We start from the raw sequence: 23,212 nt of genomic DNA, 5'->3' as shown, positions 1-23,212 counted from the left end.
ATGTAGCCCTCATGTCAAACCATGCTTAGCATCAAGTGATTCAGGAGTTCTTGAAGCAAACCGACCCACTTTTCCTTCAGAGCAAGGATAAGGCCCTGTTTGTTTTCTAAAGGGGAATTTCGAGCAGCAGTGCTCCCTATTGCTTCCCAGATGTGTTCTATGGGTTGTGATCTGGAGAATATGCTGGCCACTTGAATTAATTAATATCCTGAGTCTCCAGAAGTATTTTCACAACTGCTTGTGTATGGAGTGGTGTGGCATTGTCATCCATAAAAATAATTCTTCGTCTGTAGCACCATAGATCAATTGAACATGATGTTGAAGAACTTTGTTACAATATCATTCAACAGTCATAGTCCCTTTTTCCACCACTTGTAGTTCGGTGCGCCCTTAAGCATAATGCCTCCTACACCATGATCTCAGCACCACTGTATCTATCCCTTTCAAGAACATTCTCATGATGGTAAGCAGTACCACTTTCATGCCAGATCAAGTGTTGTCTAGAATCAGAGGAAAGACTAAAAACTACTCTTCTATAAAGAGTACATTAGCTCCTTGGTGTCTTGTCCTTTTATGTATATGACACCACTGAAAATGTGCTCTATAATGAGCTGTGGATAAAGACATGCAGACTGCAGGCCTTTGGGTGTATAGCCTACTTGTTGCAGACGCCTTACCACAGTTTGGCGAGATATCTGCATACCCATACTTGAACAGAGCCGACTTGCAAGCTGACCTGCTGTGGTGCATCGATTATGTTTTGCTGTTATATCCAAAAAACTGTCTTAATGCTCCATGTTAGAGTGAGGGTGACTCTTAGCAAACATCTGGAACACATTCCATTGGTTTGAAATGGTGCCCAGAGCCTGGATACAATGCTATGTGAGATTCCAAACTCTGGCAACATTAGTAATTCAGCAGCCTTCAAGCTTTACAGGGATTGTGTGCAAACCAGATTTTTTGTGTGTAAAGTGGTGAGTGAGTGGAATTGGTTTAGATTTCCCTGATGGTGAATTGATTCAAGGTATGATAGGATTTGTGGGTATAATGGTTAATTTGGGTCTTCAGACTTCATGGAGATACCATAAAATAATAATAATCTCAATATCACATGCTTTGTCACGAACTTTTGATATGATTTCTTCTTTTCTTTTACTGCTGCTTTAATTTTTTGTGTCTACCACAGAGTTCTGAATTTTCTGTCTTTGCACACAATCTCATCACATCCTTTCTTTGCACACCACCTTATACATGCTTCTTTGGCTAAATCTTTAGTCTGCACTAGCCCTCGCATTCTCTGCAGCAGAATATTGTGCCCCTGTCTGGGAAAGAAGTGCTCATACTAACATTATAGACACTCAGCTAAACTCTACCATGTGCACAATTAGTGGGACAGTGAGAAGCACCGATCTCTCCTGGCTGCCTGTCCTATCTAACATTGCTCCATCAAACATACGGAGAAGACAAGCCTCGTTTAAAGAATTTTATAAAGCAATGGGCAACCCACTCCTGCCCCTGCACCAGACTCTTATAAATCCACCTGGTCTTCGCCTAAAATCTAGAATGCCTCTCTGGGCCATGGATAAACTCTCTTCAGTTACCCTGCCATCAACACCTGACATGTGGAGAGAATACTGGTCCAACAAACAGCTTCCTGGTAGAAGATCCCTGTGCTCTGCAGCCTGGTTTTGCTCTTTTTAGGAAGATTTGGTCATCAATCAACAGGATCAGAACTAACCAGGGCAGATGTGGCTACCTACTACATAAATGGGGGCTGTGTGACCACCTTTATTGTTATTGTTCTCCCGTGGCTTAGACGATTAGTCATATTGTAAACGATTGCCCAAGGCGCCAATTTCACGGTGGTGGCCTACAGGACATCCACAAGGTGATCGATGAGGCCTTAGATTGGCTTTTCAGTCTGGACATTGACCTGTAGTTGGTATGGTGGTTATGGAGGAAATAGAAGATTCAAGGTCCCGTTCACCACGAAGTTGTTATTCTCATAGTCCTCGTTGAATTATCAGCAAAACTCCTCCTCGTGCTAGAAGATGATGATGCAAAGTAAAATGGGTTTTCTCTAATGGATCAAGTTTTTACAATAGTCACAACTGTTCTCTAATAAAACCTTGGATACAGCTACATTTGTGTTGTGATGCATTGAGAGAACATGCACTCTTGTCATATTTGGTGCAGTAGGATGATAATTTTCCCTGACTTGATTATAACACGTTACTTTTAAAAAAAATATTTTTTTTAAGAAAGACTTGGAATGCAGCTCATGCCTTTTATGTAATGAACTTTTACATGTTAAGATTTTCATAATTTGTTTCTGGAGATTGTGATTGTACATTTCACTTGTCAGTTTCACAAAGCCATACGCTTAAATAAATAAAATTTCCAAATTCATATCCTCTGTATATTCTTGTGTCTTGAACCAGTGGGAAAACATTGCTCTCAACAATAGTCATAGTCATGAGACTATCGTATTTCTTGCTTCTTTTTTCCCAAGTTAATTTGTACTCATTGTTATGTTAGACATGGTATTAGTAATAACTCGTCCAGTACAGAAATTCTGCAGGTACTCACCATTATTATTAATATACCAAGAGCATTTCAGTATGTCTGGTAATTCATTTCCACAATCATTTCCTACTCTTCTGTTCAGATTTTTATCAATGATCAACCTTTCCTTTTTCATTGTGTTAGCCACCTTTTCTTAATGGCTTGAAAAATTCCTTGACTTCTAAGAATCCTTACTAGAACCTTTTGACCATCGGCACAGTGTCCAGTTCCCCATTCTGATATTTGTTCATATCACTCTACTTAATATTGCCTGCCATTCTAGAAGATTATCTCCATATTTAGTGTTGAATAGTTTAGCTTCTTCTTTTCTGTGATTGTTATTGTTGAATATAACATTTGTATTTGTTCCTTAGAAAAATCTTCCCTGTTTTTGTCTGCATTGTTTCCATAACACACATTATGTCCATTCAGTTCTGCTAGTTCAATTTCTTTTTCATTGATACTCTTATATTGATGGTGCCAATCTTGAACTCTGCTGATATTGAGTTGGCATTTTTTCCACTGCTGATTTTTTGCTGTTTGCCCTGGTTCCTGGATGAAAACAATGTGAACCTTGTTTAATTAGGTGATGACTCAGCCAGTGTGAAATTCTCTCATGCTTTACCATCATTTTGCATCATTGTTTAAGCAATATGAATACAGTTTAGTTAGCTATGTGCTGAATTACCAGCCCATATTCATTCGTTCAGTGTACAGGTACACACCTAACATGGTATATCACAAGAAGGTGAGGATTAGACATTAGGTAAGGAGCCCTGTATGGTTCTCTGCATCCCTTAAAAGTTATGTGGAGGTTTCATCTCAGCTATCTAGCTTTGATCTTTAAACACTCCTTACCCACATAGTAATAATAATGAATATATTTTTTTATCTATATACATAAGTATAATTTTGACTATCCTTTTAAAGATTCCAATACTGAATTGTTTCATCATTCAAGCGCACAGCTCTGGCTATGTAATCCTGGTTGCTACACAAGTTTAACTTTTTATTGTTTTTTGTTTTTATGATGAGTTTAGACAAGAAAGGTTATTCATCCTTTTGAACACTGTTTCATAGAATGTGTAGCACTGTGGATTTTTAGAAAAATTGATAAAGAATGAATTTGTTTGCATTGGCTTTTGAAGACCTGTAGATTGTGCTACATAAAGGAAGGCCATATTGCAAAGTTTAACAATAGAATTAAGTATTCTAGTGAGTTACTTACTATGACTATTAAAATGATTATTAATATCCAAATTCTAATGGCTGTAAAACTCAATTTCCATGGTGAATATTATTGATTTGCCACTTATTCAACAGGATACACCTTCAGAATCGAAGCATTAAATCTTCTAAGAACTAGAGCATTATGAAATAACACAAAAAAGGCTTTTTTATGTACCTCCCATCCATGAAAGATACAAACTGCTGGTACATCATCAGTACCATAGGCAAGCTAAGGATTTTTAGTTTGCTTTTCTTCCTCCACAGGTAAACATCATTCACCAATTAAGAATATATTTGGAACGCAGTTTTATCCCTGAGAAATTCACCCTAATTGGACTTAAGTTAAGGCTAGGGGCATTTAGAGAAGGAGTTTCCATCTAACCAATTTTTGACAGTTTTTTTATATTCTTCCTGGGAATTTCGGTAAAGTTGGAAAAATATGAAGAAGTTTATGTGGGGATGGGAGGGTCTCTTCTTGTTTCAAATGGAATCATTGTTTGAACAGGATTATCCAGAAGTTAATTATGATTTCTCATACAACTTACTTTCTTTGATAAAGTATGCTAAAAATTTTCGTGACTGTTTGGACCACCAATTTTTTTTTTTTTTTTAAATTAAATATCCACTACTTGTAGGTTTTTTTTTTTTTGGGGGGGGGGGGGGGGTAAAGCATATTCATAATAGTTCAAATAAATCTATATATCTGTATCTATAAAAGTATCATAACTTCTGTGCTTAACAATCTATCCCTTTCAACATAAGTTATGGACTTTCCAAACATCTTAGTTTTTTTTAGATGTTGATATGGCCATTCTGTTGCACAATATTTTCTCAGATGGAGTGAGCTATTGACATGCTTTTGCTGTCTGTAATTAACCAAATCTTATCAGTATCTCAAAATTAGATTACAGTGCATGTCATTTGGCTTAATCACTTCTAGTCTTATATATCCCTGGAAGTTACGAAAGGAAACTGTGAGCAAGAGGGTGAGGAGTTGTTTCTTTGCATAGAGGGTGGTTGAGCTGTGGAATGCATTGGCTGATAGAGTGGTGAGGGCGAGAACGGTCAATGAGTTTAAGGAGTGGTATGATAGACTTTGTGTTTCTTAGGGGGAACCTCCCCTCGATGAGTCTTGACAGACTGTATGTTCTTAGGAAGGACCTCCCACGATGAGTCTTTTGACTCCATGGAGGCCTGAATAATATAATAATAATAATATACAGAACTCCATTTGATAAACAAGTGAATTTCAGTAAAGCTTTACAAAGAATGCTTTGGGAATTTCATTTATCCCTTCAGTTTAATAATATTCAAGCAACATAAGTTAAGCCTTGTTTCAAGATTTAGGCCACAAGACTGTTTTCACATCTAAAGATTTATACTTTTATTCTTTTTTTAGTTCTCATCTCTTTTCCCCTAGAAATTATATTTGTTTCCTTCAATCTTCCATTTCTTTTGATGATCTTTTGTTTTATCATGCACTGCATTTATTTGTAATTAATTTCTTATGTGTAGTTAGGGAATAAGACCGTGCATTTTTACTTTCATTTCCCCCCTCCTCCTCATCTTCTGAACAAATTAATTTTGGTATTGCCATCACAATAAAAAAAAATTTCTTTTTGTTTTGTTTGACTTTTGTTCTTATAGTACCACAGATTGTTTTGAAACAGCATAATAATTTGTTATCTATATTGTTATCAAATGCTACATCACCTCCTAAATGCTGAAGATCTGTTACTTGTATTAGGATGGTTTTCAATTACTATTTAAGTACATATGGGATATTATCCTGGAATTCTGAAGTCCTTAAGTTATATTCCGTACTTAGTTGACATAATGAAGAGATATTTAACTGTTACTACATATATCTTTACTTTAATTCACTTTCGTATTTCTCATGTAACGATATAGATAAGACCTTTGATAACACGTGATGGCCCTAGGTTACAAGAGAATTGTCTCTGGGAGGAGTCAATCCCGATGTCTCAGAGTCCTGAGATCAGCTTCTCAAGAAGTTCTAAGATATTTATTTTTGAAACTGCACCTCCTAGGACTAATAAGTTTTGTAAGTTACATTAAGAGAGAGAGAGAGAGAGAGAGATGATCTCAGGAAAGAACACCAGTGTTATCCTAAGTTTGCAGACGTGGCCAAGGTCTTATTCCCTAACTCCCCGCTGAGGTTCTTATTAATCTTTTTGTAAGCGGTGCATCAGATTCCAACACACAGACAACTTGATTAGGTTAAAGAAAACAAAAATTTAATGAGCAATATATTATACATACAGATTAGGATATTAAACTCTAACTGGGCCCAATCATTCCATACTAAACATTATCAATAACATTAATCAAACAATTCCTTCTGTACAGCTAGACACATGGTAATGCTCAGTTCTGCACTGAAAGCTAACAGACCATCTTGTGCATCAGCACTATCATCAACATTATCTTTATCAATAACATTAATCAATAATTCCTTACTACATCAATATAGCTGTTAATCAATACTAACACATCTAAATACATATGGTAATGCTCAGTTGTACACTGAATGCTAACAGACTATATTGTGTATCAGCATTATCATTAAATTATTACAAACTCTCGGTAGCAATATCATTTAAATGTCTAAGCTAATCTTCGAAACCATGTCTTAAATATCTCAACATTCTCCTAATTATTACAACAACTTAGCACTGCCAAGAAACTACATTTTATCTTTCAGGGTCTTTATCTTCTAATCGCTACAGTCCTGTCTTAAGATATCATTAATTCTTTCTGTTTAAGTTAATCATTTAATCACATTCCTTTCATCCACAGCTAACAAAGAAAATTTTCTTCTTATCTATCTCTGTTGTTGTCTTATTGAAAAATGGCCCTCTTCAATGGGATGTCCCTTTTCCTTCCCTCAGCTGAGAACAGTGGCAAGTGGCTCTTCTGGCTGTCGACAGTTCCGAGTCTTTGTACGACGAGTGCATGGCGCCTCCTTTTATGGATGACTGGCTTGGCTGCAGATCTACGGGACTTTGGGTCTACTGTCTCTGCGTTTATGCATCATCCAACCAGCTCCAGAGTGGAGGCTCTGCCACCTTCTTCCAACCCACGACCTCGGGAAACTCAATGCGACTCGATCCAGGAACAAGAGAGTGAGCGGGATGATCCTGACCTTTTTATTTCCCGCTGGTCACGGGGATTCCTGTACTCTACAATATTCACATAATGTTCAAATCCTTACTCGCATGGATCAAATGTCATAATAACGGCCACCTTCTCTTCTTACCCCTCTCCTGCACCGTTGGTATGCGATCGCCGGGGCGAACTGTCCTCATATTACTACTCCGGGACTTTGGGTGACACTCCCTTTTGAATTCCACGCAAGTTATGCTGTAACGTCTGAAAGCTTGACTGATCCCACCCAAGCAGAAGGGTGTGACAAAATTGCCATATGTAACTCATAATGAACAAAGACGACAGGACCCTGACCTTGATTGATACTGGTATTGGTCTGACAAGGCATTTCACATAGATAACTTACTTATAACAAAATATAAATGTAAATCATACAATTTTCGGACATTTACTTATAGATTTTATATTTTCGGACATATATCAGTTATAGATAGCTTGCTGATATCATAATATAATATGAATTAAACAATGTCTGATACACTTATTCAGTTATATGTTAACATAATTAGCAAGGAAACTGTACATTATGGAACATGGAACAAGATTACACTACAGTATACTCGGAGACAAGCACATATATTTACTGAATTTCTCCAGTTCTGATTGTTAAATTATGAATAGATTGGAATTTATATATTATCAATCAATCACAATTTAACACAACAGCCTTGTTCTAATTTTTATATGATTATTTGATCATCATAAAAAAGCATTATGTTTACACAATAAGTGTAAACACAAAAGCATTGTGTTTACACTTATTGTGTGATGCTTATTCTGGGATTATAGATTTCCACCAGCTTATCTATGTAACATGCCAAAAAAAAAAAGTAATGCTTAACTTAAAAAATATACCTGTTGAAAATATAACATTTTTTGGAGAGGGTGTAAGATGCATTTAATTAAGCATGGTAGCCGAGCCAATTGAAAGCAATTAGCTTTAGGTTGCTTTTTTTTAAACATTTTATATGCTTCGTAACTAATGCTAATTTTCAGAAACAAAAGAATGGAACAATAGATCAGTATAAGTTTTGTATAAATCTAGTGCTCTCGTAAGTACAAACACACATTTTATTTGTTTAAGCATGCTGCAACCATGGAAACTGCTTATTGTGTTCTTTGATCACAAAGGGTTAAAGAAGGAAGGACTGTTCCCAGAAATTATTACATTTAGTGAGAATTGGTGAGTCAGTATCAAGCATATGCAGATTTTGGAACAATGGTTTATACCTGTTACATGACAGTGCACCTATTAACAGTGATCAATTTGTAAATGTTTTGGGCTCACAAGCAGGTTTGCAGTGATTACCTACCCTACTTATTTCTGTCCTGTATACAGTAGACTTTTTTCTTTTATTCCAAGATGAGATTTACTGCTGATTTGATAGTGTTTGACATTCAGAGGAATGTGACAGCAGAACTAAGTACTAATGCAACAGACAACCTCCGCAAGTCTTTTGAAATCTTGTTTGGCATGTAATTGTATTTGTTTATGCGACACTGTACTGTCCACAAACACTTGTAAACCTACAGTACGTATGTACTGTGAGTGGGCTAACATTTTTTTAAATTTATTTATTTTTTATTTACACAATCCAGAAACTTTGCTGTAGATACCATACCTTGAACTTTTTGTTTCAAGCTGGTGGCCCATGTCTTCATGAAAAGCATATTGCGCACAAGTTTCCAATTTGAAACTCTAGTGCTCAAATTCTTTAATTTGATATGGTTAAAATTGGTAACAATTTTTGTAAAATCTAAAATCTTTGTTTAAAGATTTTGTATATGACATCTGAAATATTTCTATAAGAACACCCTAAATGCTTGCTCATTCAGCTACTTTATATACTGCATATACATGTAGTTTATAAACAAGTTATGTCAAGTTCTAAATAGGAAATTCTATACCTTGTAATTCACTTAAATCCACATAGCTACAAAAATCCTCCATTGTTTGCATGAGTTCAAGTGACTGTACTGTACAGACACAAACACTCTAAACAAATATGTTACTGCAACTTGCTGACATCAGTTCAGCACAGGCTAAATCTAATTAGAATGTATAAAGTTGGCATGGATTAGAGTAATATTGGAATGGAGACAATGGAGAATACTATATTAAATAGGTGAAAGTATGCATGATTTATAGTATGTTCAAAAATTGAATAGAAATTTTTAAATCAAAAATTTTGTGTGTAGATATAGTAAGCACATGTAAACACTCCATTTTTGACTGCTCTGCATGTGCACATCTTAGAGGGAACATTGGTATGAACTTCGTTTTTTTTTTATACTCATTTTACAAAATTCAGTTTTTAATAACTAATTAACTGATTATAGTGTATAAAGTTAGCGTGAATTAGATTAATATTGGAACGGAAACATCAGAGAATACTATATAAAATAGGTGACGGTATGATTTATTTACTTTGTTTTTATAGTACATTCAAAAATTGTTGACTATAAATTAGAAATTCTGAAAACAAAGTTTGTGAGCGTAGTTACTAGGTGTGTGTGTTCTCCATTTTTGACCTGTGTGTACATGCACATCTTAGGGGTAACATTGATATGGACTTTGAATATTTGAATAATTACTTTGCCATTCTTTTGTTTTAGCATACTTGTATCAAAGAATCTTGATGTGGTAGAAAAAAAAAACTTTAGATTTTAAATTCTACTCTCTTAAAAACTTAGAATGTAGCATTTTTTCAACCTAATTACAAAATCATTGATCACCAGTCTAACAGACTCATCCTTTCTTGTAACCACTTTCTGTTGCCTGTCTGTCATCCACCCTATTCTCAGTCAGTAGTTTATATTCTAATCCTCTATCTTCCAATTCTTTAAGAGCCAAATACAAACAAATTGCTCAGACATGACCTCCCTTTAGTAAATGTACAATCATTTACTTCTGATACATGGATACTCTCTGCATTGTCAAGTTATTCTTCCACATTTGTTATCTTTTACTCGCTGCATAACAATAAAAATTTTTTGAGTTGCCTTTAGCTTGTACAGCCAATTTCTTCTTATACTTCAGCTTAACTCTCCATACAATGCTTATAACATTTCTAACCTGTTGTTTATATATTTTTAAAAATAATCCCTCACCTCATGATATTCTTTCTACTTCATCTCCTGATGAATCTTCTGCTTAAATTATTAAGGTTGCACATTCTCATTATATTCCTTCCACTTCATCTTCTTTAGGATCTTCTGCTTATATTAATAAGGTTGCACATCCATTTCACTCCTATTCTGTTTGTTCATTGTACTCTAGGTGCACATTAGATACTGTATCATTTAAGCATCTTTTTCTAAGCTTCCCAAGAAATGTTGATATCCTTTCCATTTAGTAACTGATACTATGGAATCACAGTCGAAATGGTTGAGTTATTAATTAATACTTTTCAAGAGTGTATATATACATTCAGGTGGAGATAACACAGTCATTGGTGAGACAGACAAACTGGAGCTGCTCAGCAGTGGCATTGTGTGCCCATTTAGATTGGGTTTGCTATCTTGAGGCTTATGCAACCTGTGCTACAAATTTCATATCAAGTTGACTGTATGAGTGCATTTTTATTGGTGTATGAAAGTTTTAAGGGTGCATAGTGCATCAGTGCTTACCTTAATTGATCAATGCAATTAATTGTAGGATAACTTTGAATACTTTAATTTATCAGTTAATTTTTCATTTGTCATATCCCCACATGCCCTCAAGGGTACAGAGGTCTGATATATGTTATTAATTAGGAAAAATAATAATTTCCCAAGTTAACCCTGTGGGAATGGCCAGTCCTCAGCAGAGTGCCAATAGCATCAAACGATTGGTCCCCTACTAACTGTGCTCAGACTTGCTTAACTTTTTGTGTGAGCCATTAGTAGCGGAGACTACCAATCGACCAGCCTTTGCTGGCAGTTTATCAGTTAATATAATTTTAAATATGGAAAGCATAAAGGCCAAATGAACACCAGCTATACTTCACGTGTGGCTCTTATGTGAGAAGTATGAAAGGTTTACGCTTCGTGGTGAGATTAGATTATCATTTGCAAATACTAGAGTGAGACACGGATAATATGAATTTTGATATGACTTTTAAATACAGTCATATAATATGCATAGAAATCAGTAAAAGCAATCACTTGGGAAATTATTATTTTTCCTAATTGAATGAAAGAAAGGTTGAAATAACTCATTTCACTTAATTATACACAAGTCCAACCTCATTTGACTATAATCATACAATCTGCGAAACTCTGGCAGAAAATGGGACAATCAGTAGATCATCAACACTGTTTCCCATCGTAAATATGGACAAAAAAAGTAATAATTATTTATGGAAAATTATATATTAAAAACTTTTTATATCAGTGTCCTATCCACGTCAGTTCACTCTTCACACACAAAACAGATGGAACTCAGAAAACAAAAACAGCAACTTATAACCAAGGACAATGTTCAATTGGATTGCTTCACACAATAACCAATCACAGCTACAAATGACTTCTAATGCTATTGACTCAGTGCACACCCTGTTTCGCCTTGTGTGCCATTTAAAACCACGGGGGCACTAATAATTTGACATGCTGCGCCATCTGCAAGTCTGTTTTAAAGGGCTCAAAGGTGTCAATATTTGTGACCGCACACCTGGGCTATTAACTTGAATGTGATGCGATGTTTATGCATCAAAAAGTGACCTCTTCATGAAGCATTAATATATTATGTTTAATTTCAGGAATCACTCTATGCCAGGAAACAATTAGGGAAGTCTTTAACAGGAATTATTCCGAGTGCATATTACATTGCACTCGGAATATTTGTCCTTGGTGCTCAGCATGTTGAGAAATAGGAATGCGAATATGACAGTGGGATTGGACGGCATATCAGCTTTTGTGTTATAAGAACATGCAAGAGAAAAGGATTGCTAACCAAGCTGTTTAAGTCTTACCTCTGGCAATCTTCTGAGGGTGTGAAAAGAAAAGAGGTAAGATAATTCCATTATATAAAGGAGGCTCCAAGACAAAAGCAGCAAATTAGAGATGTAGTATCTAAGAAATGGTCATTAAGGTACTTGAAAAGTGGTTAAAGGTAGAATTCAGGAATGGTAAGATAGGGATACAGTATACTCTATGGTTGGCAGTATGTCTTTGTGAAAGGTAGATTTTACAGCATGATACTGCTGGACGTAGCAGAAGAATTTGAGAGAATATTGCAAGAAAATTATTACATAAGTTGGAGCAAATGGGAATGAATATGAAGCTAGTGGTGTAGATATACGAGGATGGATGGCTCACAGACAGACAGATGATGATTTTATGGTTTTAATTGTGCAAGGACAGCAAAGGTCATACTGTGCCATATCAAAGGTTATAGCAGTACATATGGTACAACAATCACAAACCTCCATGCCCACAGTGGGATTTTAATCCCTGACCTGTTGGAGAGAGCACTTATGCTAATCACATGATTTGTCAGTCTGTATTAATCATGATTAACACAGACAGACGCCAAAGAGTAATATATGGTGGAGTAGAATCCAAGAGAGTAAAGGTCAGTAGTGGAGTATCTTAATGCTCACTACAAGGGCTACTACTGCTTAATTAGTATATTAGTGTTATAGGGAATGATTTGAAAGGAATTATTCAGTTATTTCCCAATGATGATGATGCAAAACTAGGGAAGGCAGCACTTAATAGAAGTGATGTAGAGATCCTGCAGACTGATTTAATTAAATTGGCATTGTGGACAAAGGATAATGGTTGTGACTACTCTGTTAGTACTACATTGCAGGAAAACAAACTATGAATTTGGGGTGGTGGTGGACAAGAAGTTGGGAGTTCAGACGGCATATTGCAAAAGTAGGCAGAATAGCTGAAAGGATTATTTAGATATTGAACACTGACTACTGTGCACAAATTCATTTGCCTGAGTTTTTTGTGAATGAGATTGGTGGTGAGGAGCATGCAGAGACAAGCAATCACGATGGTGATATGCTGTGGTATGTTAAAGGTGAGGATAGAATGAAGGTTGTATGGCTTGCAGAGCATAGTTAACTGGTGGAATAGGCTGACCTGATAGAAACTCATAAGTTACTAATGATATTCTATAAGATTGATACATATACATTTTTTTAATACATGACAAACAGGGAGAGAACAAGGGATTTTTCATGGCATTTGGAAAAGAGAGTGTTTGATAAAGTGTGAGAGCTAGATTTTTGCTTGGAGGGCAGTGAATGACGAATTATGAGGTTGTTGTGATTGCTTTGATACTAAATGAGTTTAATGATAGGTAAGAAAGGTATTGGGTGAATAATGGTTAGTGTGTGCTTCCTGCAATAGGTTTTCTTACTCCATGGAAATGACCATGTAATAATGTTTTGTGTAGTCCATTTGAGTCACTACACGTTAATCAATTGAAGAAGCAAAGCAATATTTTCATAGTATTTCTCTACATGAATAGCATTATGAATTTAGAGATTTATATCTATTGCATAGAAGCTAACCTTCAAACAATAGGCACTGTTCATCAGAGTCATGTTTTTTGTCCTTCTCATCCATGAATACATAAGTAGTACATTAGTACCATGGTTGAGCTAAGGAATTTTGACATAATATGGAAACCCTGCCCTAAAGATAATTATGAAAGCCATTTCAGTTTTGCAATAAGTGGGGATTTGTCTCATATTGGGTATTGAAATTCATCTCCCACCTAAAGACATTCATGAAAATTCATGCCCACAACTGGATTTGAACTTGCAGCCTGTTAATTGGCTGAGTGGATACTACCACTCATCAAACCAGGCCAGCTGTTTCTCCTCATTGTTTCAGCGAATATATTATCATCACTGCAAAATACAGAAGAACTACAATTATTCTAAATATTTTAGCCACTTTAAACATGGGATGACTTTTATCCTTGCACTCTAGATTCAGATCTCTAACCAGATCATTAGGCGCTGTTTGAATTATTTGGTGCTTACTTAACTGGTGATTAAAATATTGATCCAGTTTATTAAGATTGTGATGATGCAACATGCTTTCATATGCATTTAGATGAATTCCCCATGGAAATTCTCTGCCTGCCCTTTTGCAATAGTAAATTTATTATTAATATTAATGCATGACACCTCCAAGAAGTTGCATGCTCAACATCACTCAGCTGTTGTCTGTACTACTTAATCCTCCATCTAAACATAACATTGCTATTCACCATGTACACACTATACTCATTAATAGTATTTTTGTTCCTTAATTCTTTGTGTTCTCTGCCTGTATATAGGATGAAAACCGGTTTCTGGAATTAAAAACTATATGAGATCTGTTAACCTATCCTCACTTGAAAAAAAAAAGTCCATATAAAGATTCCTCTCATTGTGACATCCTCACTTTATTTATTTTTGTTATATAAATATTTTTTGTTTAAAACAGGTGTGTGTGTGTGTGTGTGTGTATTCAGTAGTTTTTGAATACTCGTCCTTCCATAAATAAGAGAGCTTTCCTTAAAAATCTGTCTGTCACACTTAGAATTTCTTGATGCTATTATACATGTCAGAAAAATAATTTAACAATTTTTGTGTTATGTTAGATATTCAGGAAGAAACATTGTCTGTAAATCATATTCTCAATATTCCGAATCTATTTCATTGTGTTTCTTCATCTTCCTAACATCATCATTATCATAACTTTTAATACTATTATTGCTATCTTTCAATTTTCTGACATAAAATACATAGCAAGATGAATTATGTGGGTGAAATATAACTATTGAAAGGCTGATAATCTTTTTTCACAACAGTAGTAGTTGTAGTTCATCTCTTTCAAAAGAAATTTTGTAGTACGCTAATCTTTAACTAAAGAATAGGCCTTTGTTGCAGAACATGTATCACAGATTCTCAATAACGTCTTATAATCCTTACTGGTAACTGCAGACCTCTTTAGAGAACTTTCTCTGATAAAATCACTATAGCTATTGACAGTAGTACTGATAGAAATTCCATTGACTGTTGCAAGCTTAGCAACTAATCTATATCTAGCATGTGCTGTGTGAAAAGTGGAAATATTGAGCTTTTTTTTTCCTTCAAGTGGACGGTATTTGTGAATCGTCTTCACTGTTTTTCTTTTCATTCCATTAATATTTTTGAGATGATGATGATAATCTATTTTCTGTTGATGCTTTTTACTTGACTATTTTGCAACACATTTGATAATGAGCTGTCTGTTTTTTGCATTTTTGTTTTATATACTTCTACTATTCTTCATACATATTACTCATTCTTAGGGGTAATTGCCAGAAAGTGAAATTATTATTTATTCAGAAATAATTATAATAATTTTACTAACATCTGGAGGTGGATATTAGTACACATGCTACGATCTGGGTTTCTGTCAGGAATAATGTGTCTGGTCTTGAAGACGGCAAGGGATGGTGAATGTTAACATGGCACTGAGAATATATACCAAAGTTCACCATATTCCCACTTTTTTAAATATTCTTCTTCTTGAGACTTGAGCATTGACTGCAGTCAGGAAGAAATTATATCTTTTTATTATACTTGTATATAATCTGACATTTTATATTCACTTACACATTAATATAAAAACTAAGCATATTCAGTCACTAATCAGACATTTATTAAGTTACAAATATTAATATAAAAAGTTAAGCATATTATTGCATGGATTTAAGTTCATTCATTGTTTTGCATTCTCTTTATGTTATAGATTCATCTTGCTGATCTTTAGGCAGTAAGTTTTCTTTCAAAAAATTGAAAGAAAGAAATTTACCCTGAGAATGTGTGCAAGTGATTAATGTTAGAGGATCCATTTCTGCCCCAAACATTGTAAAACATGAAAAGTCATAAATGATCATTACTCCTCCCATCTCAACTTTCAAAAAAGTTAATCATAATTAGTACAAAAATATAATAATCTGAAATATATATATATATATCTGTAATATTAGATATTTAATTGAATGAAAACAGCACAAAAACTGAATTAAACAACTGCTTACTTCTTCCACTGTTGTGTCTGTTACAAAGACATTTTCATTGTTACAATATTTATTTAACAGACACATAAGTGACACAAAGTAAAGTGGAACTTAATAAGATTCCTGGTCGGTAAGAATGCCCTTTATGAGCACTATTAGGAAGCCTTGGTTGTAACATGGCTTGCCCAAGAATTTCGATACTTTGGGGAGTTTCTCACACCCTATTTATATAAATTAATTTGATTTTTAAAGGGCAGATGCAGATTATAAAGTAAACCAACTTAATTTAAATGAATATAGTTATGAAAAATTCCCTAAGATATGGGAAAGTAATTCTTAATTGTAGTATTTCTTACTAGTGGCTATAGAGGGCATTAGCTGCAACTCTAGAATTTATTCAGTTCCACATATCTTTCTCACTTATCTGAATGTTGCAGTTTATATTGTTCTCTCCATGAAGATGTTTCTCTGTGACAGATGAAATATGGACAGCATTACACTAGTCTTTAATTCATTTCTTGCAAATGTGTGTTGACCAGTTAGATATGGTTTAGCATCCAGTTTGGGTTGTATAAAACGGATAGGCATATACCAGAATATTCTATGTGGTTCATATGTATACATGCAATTCTCTGCATTAATGGTGAAAGTAACAATGAGCTCTATTATCCTGCTTAGACATTCACATACAGTATTGTCTAAGAGTACTGAGAAAGGCCCAGCAACCAGATATTTATCCACTGGCATTTGTATGATGTGAGATAACATGAAAGGATGAATTCAGAATTTTAAGAGATGAGTTTCATTCATTCATTCATTTATTTGTATTTTGGTGTGCACAGTATTTTGTATCTGTCACTGAGGTCAGTAGACATGTTCACTGATCACCACTATCCAATAGTAAGAACAATATTTGAGTATGGCCTGGGAATATTGACACTGGACATGGGAGAAGTGGAAAAGCTATCCTGGACTAACATTCTCTCCCAGCCAGTTTACCCAGTGCCCAGACCAATGTAGAGCTGTAGCAGTTCAGTTATTCCATATGGATGACATTGCATTTTGGTTGCGACAAGATGGTTGTGAAGAATGTGTTATTGACATATGTTAAGACTTTTTGTTTAGTGGTCTTACAGTATATATTATATTACATATTGTTACAATCTTCTTGTAATCTAGCAGGATAATGGTTCAAGTAGCATAAGGATAATTCCATTTGCCAGCTGTTCACAGATTTCAACCTGTGTGTGTGAGAGAGAGAGAGAGAGATTTGTGATTCTGTGTGAGAAAACTTCAGAATATAATTAGTAGGAATTCATGCAGTGCGTTCCCTATTGAGTTGAAACTGCTCAGATTGCTGAAAAGTGTTTTTTGTTATTAGGTAGGTTAGCTAATCTGTGCGTATAACTATATATAGTTACATTAACATTACATTGTTACATACTAACATTTTATTTGCTTGTCTTTATTATAGTTGTTTTTAGATTAACCATTAATGATAATTTGCAGCAGAAAAGAGAGAACGGCTGAAGTTGACTTTCAACAGCAGCACAACAAGTAGAAAGACCCAGTCTGATTTCACATTTGGCTCATATCCAGTACCAGTGTGAGTTATAAAAAAAGTTTTTTTTTTTTTTTTCCATTCTGTAATTAAAATATTTGGTAAAAAGTTGATTATAATGCAATGTTTTGTTTTTTTCTCTCTTTGATTCCAGCAACATTTTTTAGAGAGCACATTTTAGAATTCATAAATATCACAGAAATATCTTTTTTTGTCTGTTAAAATGGCCTTCATCTCTTTAATTATCCAGCAGAATATTTCGCAGAATATTCCATGAATCTCAAAGAATATTTATCAGCACTACAGGATTAACTTTGGCAGTCCACTTAACCTTATTGATGGTAAGGTGTTGATAGGTATTCTTTCTGGAAAAAAATTTTCATGCATATTGCAAAATGGTATTCAGTTGTTTTCCATTCACAAGTTCTTTCCCTAATATGTGCAGGGTGTGGGACTTCAGAGTGCAAGAGTTTAGGACTGCATACTTTTTAAGCAACTAGAGAGTTGAATGAGATTTTTGATCTTGAGGTAACATGCATGGAAGTGCATATGGAACTTGAACACTATATCTAGATCTTCTCCAGACACTGAAGAATATCCAGCCAACTTGACATCAAGGCTCTGAAATATATTTTGGGTAAAGATAAAAAAGCAGCAGCATCTTGAGTTTGTTTTGAACTTTCAGTACAACCATGAAAGAAAACACCAAAGCAAACATTGGAAAATAATATATATACCAAGACCAAAATAAGTGCAAATGCCCCATTTGCAGATCAAGACAATGCTTGTGTGTTTTTTCAATCATAAAAGCATAGTTCACTTTGAATTCATTAAACAATGAACCAATGTTGATAATTGAAAGTGCTAGCAAGATTAGTAAGAAGAGACCTTAACTTTGGCGAACAGCTAGATTATCCATCACAGCAGTTCTCCTGTATGTGATGCAATAGCTGTCCACAAGTTTTTAGCTAAAAATCAATCACAGAATTGGATCATCCTCCTTATTGACCTGACAGTCACTTGTGAATTTTTGATTTTTCAAGAACTGAAAATAGCATTGAAAAGATGCAGATTATCTCACATTTTGACATTCAATTTCATGTAGTGATTGTAATAAAAACACCCCAGAACACAAGTTCAGAAAATGTTTTGAACAGTGACAGCATCATCTAAATGCATCACATCACATGGGGAATATTTCAAAAGCATTAGTAGCCAATAGTCTAATGGTTAGTAAATGCACACTGTTAATGCATATTTCAGGAATACTGTGTATAAGTTGTATATCTTTAGTATGTTCTATTTATCGAATATTATGTATCCCACTACATAGCCATTTTAAAATATTACTAAAATCCTAACTGTTTAGTAACCAGAACAGCATTATCAGATCAACAAGACCCATTTATTATGGTAATAGCAGACAGTTTTAATAACATTTTGCAGGATCTAAGGCAAACTGTCCTATACTATAAATTAAAGATACCAAGAAATTATATTCTTGGTTTCATCCTTATCCAAGTGTAAGCAAACAAAGTTTGCACATGAAGTAACTTCATGACTGGGCTACTTGTATATAGAGGCTTCTTCTTCTTCTTCTATCACTCTGCCTTATCCCATGTTAAACGGGGTCAGCGCACCAATCTTTAACCTTCCTCTTCCAAGTTCTCCGGTCCAGAGCATCCTTCGGACTCCATCCTTTCTCCCTAAGATCCTCTGTCATCTTATCCCTCCACCTGAGCTTGGGCCTGCCTCTTTTCCTCCTTCCCTCCAACTCCATATACTCCACTCGTTTACCAACATACTCCTCATCCTGCCTCTCAACATGTCCAAACCACCTAAGCCTACTTTCTTGTATCTTCTTGCCAATTGGTCCCACCTTAACCGTCCCTCTGATGTAGTCATTCCTTATCCTGTCCTTCTTTGTCACACCACTCATCCATCTCAACATCCGCATCTCCGCTACCTCCATCTTCCTCTCTTGTGCCTTGGTTATAGGCCATGTCTCCGCACCATGGAGCATCGGCGGCCTCACCACCATCTTATAGAGCTTTCCTCTCCTCTTACAGCTCACTCTCTTGTCGCACAGCACCCCTCTCATCTTCCTCCAATTCATCCAACCGCATATTATTCGGTACTGTATTTCCTCATCCAGGTCACCATTCCTCTCGACAACCGACCCAAGGTACTTGAATTTCTTCCCTGAAATTAGCCTTTCACCCTGGAGTCATATGACGATATCCTCGTCACTCCCCGTTGACATATATTCAGTCTTCACCCAGTTAATTCTCATGCCGCTCTCCTTCAATGCCTTTCTCCACTCTTCCAGGGTATTTTCAAGCTTCTCTCGGGATGAGTCGCATAGAACAATGTCATCGGCAAACAGCATGCTCCATGGTGCCTCCTTCTTGACATCCTCCACTAGTACATCCATGATAGAGGCTAATGATTTCATATCAATTGACTTAGTATCCTGTAATGTAAGGCACATATCCTTACGGACATGTATAATGCTTTGCATTATGGGAAGGGCAACTACCCAGACTGGTTTCGACCTTTATTGGGGTCTCATCAATGAGAGCCAGACCCAGAAGAGATATCAAGGTTGAAGTAATGCAGAAGTCATATATTTCCCCATATACAAGTAGTTCAAAGGTGTCACATCGTTGAATAAATACTGGATTAGAGATCACACAAACTTTCTTTACTTACACTTGGATAAAGGATATAAATCGAAAAAAACTTTCAACATCTATCTATAATCGAGAGTATTTTAGTATTGATTAGATTTTTGTGGCCACCCAAAAAATTAACTTTAAACCTCTCCTTGATTTGATCACAAAAGACCAAGAAATATCAAAATGCACTTCATTTCATCCCACCATGGGCATGGATGTTTGTGATTGTCTGTGAAAATAATGGTGGTGGTGGTCGGTGGTAAATGGTGTTGGTGTAGATGATGAAGGTCGTTGCGGTTGGTGCATTGGGTGGAGACGGAGAGTTGTAGAGTAGGTACTCTCCCTCGATAAGCCTCACTCCCTGGAGGTGTTATGTAATAATAATAATTTCTCTGTTACCACTTATATTAGAGTTGGTAAACTTAATTTTCCAGAAATAAACCTGAAAACTGCATTGATAACTCTGTTTCACAAAAAAAATAAATAAAAAAAAAGGGGATGGGGAAACAATGATATTCATAATTACAGGCACACTGTCAGTGATAGAAAAATTCATGGAACAACTCATCAGGGACAAAATATCTACACACAAAGAAATTCAGTGCAATATCCAACATATATGAATTTTATGAAAATAAAGGAACCTGTATTTTATTTGATCTCTTTGGCACAAGATCTTGTATCTAGATAAAATAACTTTTGCTTTGCACTAAGCCTTTTTATACTATATAACACACACTTCAAAAAAAAACTCAAAGTTTGCCATCAGAGGTAACTCCACAACTGATTCACTTCCTGAAAAACAGAATTAGTATTACAAAAATAATTGGCACTCAAGTTGATTGCAGCATGCCCCAAAGAACCATTTTGTTGCTATGCCTTTTGAATATCTTTGTGAATTATCTAACCACTCTGTAGTTAAACAACCATCTGTATCACATATATGCAGTGGTGAGCTATAAGGGGCTCGCCCGATCCCTTTGTTGATTTTTCTCAAATTTGCAAGCCCCTTGTTCTTCTTGTAATTTTTTTTTTATTTTTTCAAAAAAAGAACCAAAAATAATTTTTTTGAAATATATTAAGCGATAAACTCATAAGGTAACCTAACAAAGTGATTTTATTATAGTTACTGTTACTTAATACCATTTTACAAATAAGAATTCACTTTTAGTAATCGCATATAAATAAATAGGACTAAAAATAATACCCCTTGATTGGTACCATTGATTATCACTTGAAGTATAAAACGAAGAGAAATATAACGTACTTCAATATTATTGTGTTTAGATAATATTTTGTTTGTCATAAAAACTTCTTCGCAAACAAAAGGAATTTATTTTGTTTATAAAAAATGGGGACTATTTCATATGTTCGATTATAAAAGATTTTGTTTTTATTATATTTTGATAGTAAGAAAATGTTTTCTTATATAAGATAAATTAACACAGATGATTGTGTGCAAATATTTCATGTTTAGATAATGAAATATTGGTTTAAAAATGATGTCCTTTACAGATTGTCTCTTCACACTTTTTGATTGGCATTTTGTACACAAGCTGTATTAATAAAACGTTTTGAGTGAAATACGGCTTTTTTTTAGCTCGACGATGCGAGCCCTTTGTTAAAATTTCATAGCTCACCACTGCATATATGTGATGCTACATTTATCAGTTTGTAGATAACACACTACTCTTATATATATATATGTGTGTATATATATACACACAGCAATCCCTTGATTAGTGCACCTGATGCGTTCTTTAAAACAGGTGCATTAATCGAAAACACACTAATTGAATATAATAACCTATGGGAAAAAGTATAATTTGTTCCTCAAATTTCTTTTTTGAACCTTAATTTTTTATAAAAGAATTAAGGTATGTCTCAGGACCTAGTAAAAGGAAAACCATGAAGCTGAAAGACAATAAAACATATTCAAAATATAAATTTTATTATTCTACTTCTTTAAAAAGAATTGACCTAACGTAGTTTGGCAGGCATTTTGTTCCTTTTTTTCATACAACCGACGGTATGGCCCTATTGCCTCTTCTACTCTTCTGCAAATTTTACTGCTTCTCTCTTTATCAGGGTCAGCCTCTAAGCATTGCTGCTTAAAAATTTCCATTGTAAAAAAAAATATTTTCAAATTGTTTCTGTGAAATCTCTTTTGGCTGACTATCAGTGATTAAATTTTCTTCATATTCTTCGGGATCTTCCTGCTGTGCATCTAAATTTAGCAGGTCGGAATCGCTCAGTTCTTCAGAATGAGATTTAATTAACCCTTGGACGTTATCATTGAAGGGGAGAAAGAAATGAAGAACGTACGAATTGGTCGCCAACACACGAAATCACGTGATTTATAGATAAAATTTCCCAACTGTTATACAAGCAAAATAGTTACCACATTAAAAACTACAATGATCATAAAAGAGAAATTAATTTTCCGACATGTAATAATAAAAAAACTCATCCGATTGATTACCCTATTATCGGAATGAACTCTCCTTTTTGTGACATGCGCAGAAGTGTCAAAGGGTTTCGAATATGTGGGCGAACTATAGCAGACACAATAAATTTTGCCTGTAAAAGTTCATCATCATCATCAAATTCCTGCCATGTACCCTCAAGGGGTGTACAGGATATGACAGTACTACATGAAAAATTACATCATTACTAACTTCCTATCTACAATTTTCCTCCAAATCAGTCTGTTACTTAAAACTCCAACATTATCAGATCTTATATTTCTATCGTCTAAGGCACTTTGTACCGTATCAATCCACCTATATCTTGGTCTTCCTCTGGGTCGTTTTCCTGCCATCCTGGCAGAGAACACTTGTTTTGCTAATCTTTCCTCTCCCATTCTATTTAAGTGACCATACCATCTGAGATTAGCTCTGCTAACGCATTCCTGGATGCTGACAATGTCAAGTTCTTTCCTAATATCCTCATTTTTAATATGATATTGCCATTGATGCCATCTGTTCACGC

The 23,212-nt window shown here is 35.0% G+C and overlaps 1 protein-coding gene across 2 annotated transcripts in view; it reads left to right on the top strand.

Moving 5' to 3' along the window:
- Mkk4 (dual specificity mitogen-activated protein kinase kinase 4) overlaps nucleotides 1-23,212 on the top strand; it is a 356,130-nt gene that overhangs the window by 63,742 nt on the left and 269,176 nt on the right. Inside the window, exon 2 of one of the 2 annotated variants that reach the window (XM_090398396.1) lies at nucleotides 17,495-17,588. In XM_090398396.1, the coding sequence (XP_090254522.1) occupies nucleotides 17,495-17,588 (94 nt within the window). Of the gene's footprint in view, nucleotides 1-17,491; nucleotides 17,589-23,212 lie in introns of both variants that reach the window. The other variant, XM_090398395.1, reaches the window with a different exon arrangement.

The sequence above is a fragment of the Typopeltis vanoorti genome, chromosome 9 (genome assembly GCF_054136105.1).
Source record: "Typopeltis vanoorti isolate ZY-2024b chromosome 9, IOZ_Tvanoo_1.0, whole genome shotgun sequence".
NCBI classification, from domain to species: domain Eukaryota; kingdom Metazoa; phylum Arthropoda; class Arachnida; order Uropygi; family Thelyphonidae; genus Typopeltis; species Typopeltis vanoorti.
This window is presented reverse-complemented; position numbering and strand designations above follow the sequence as displayed.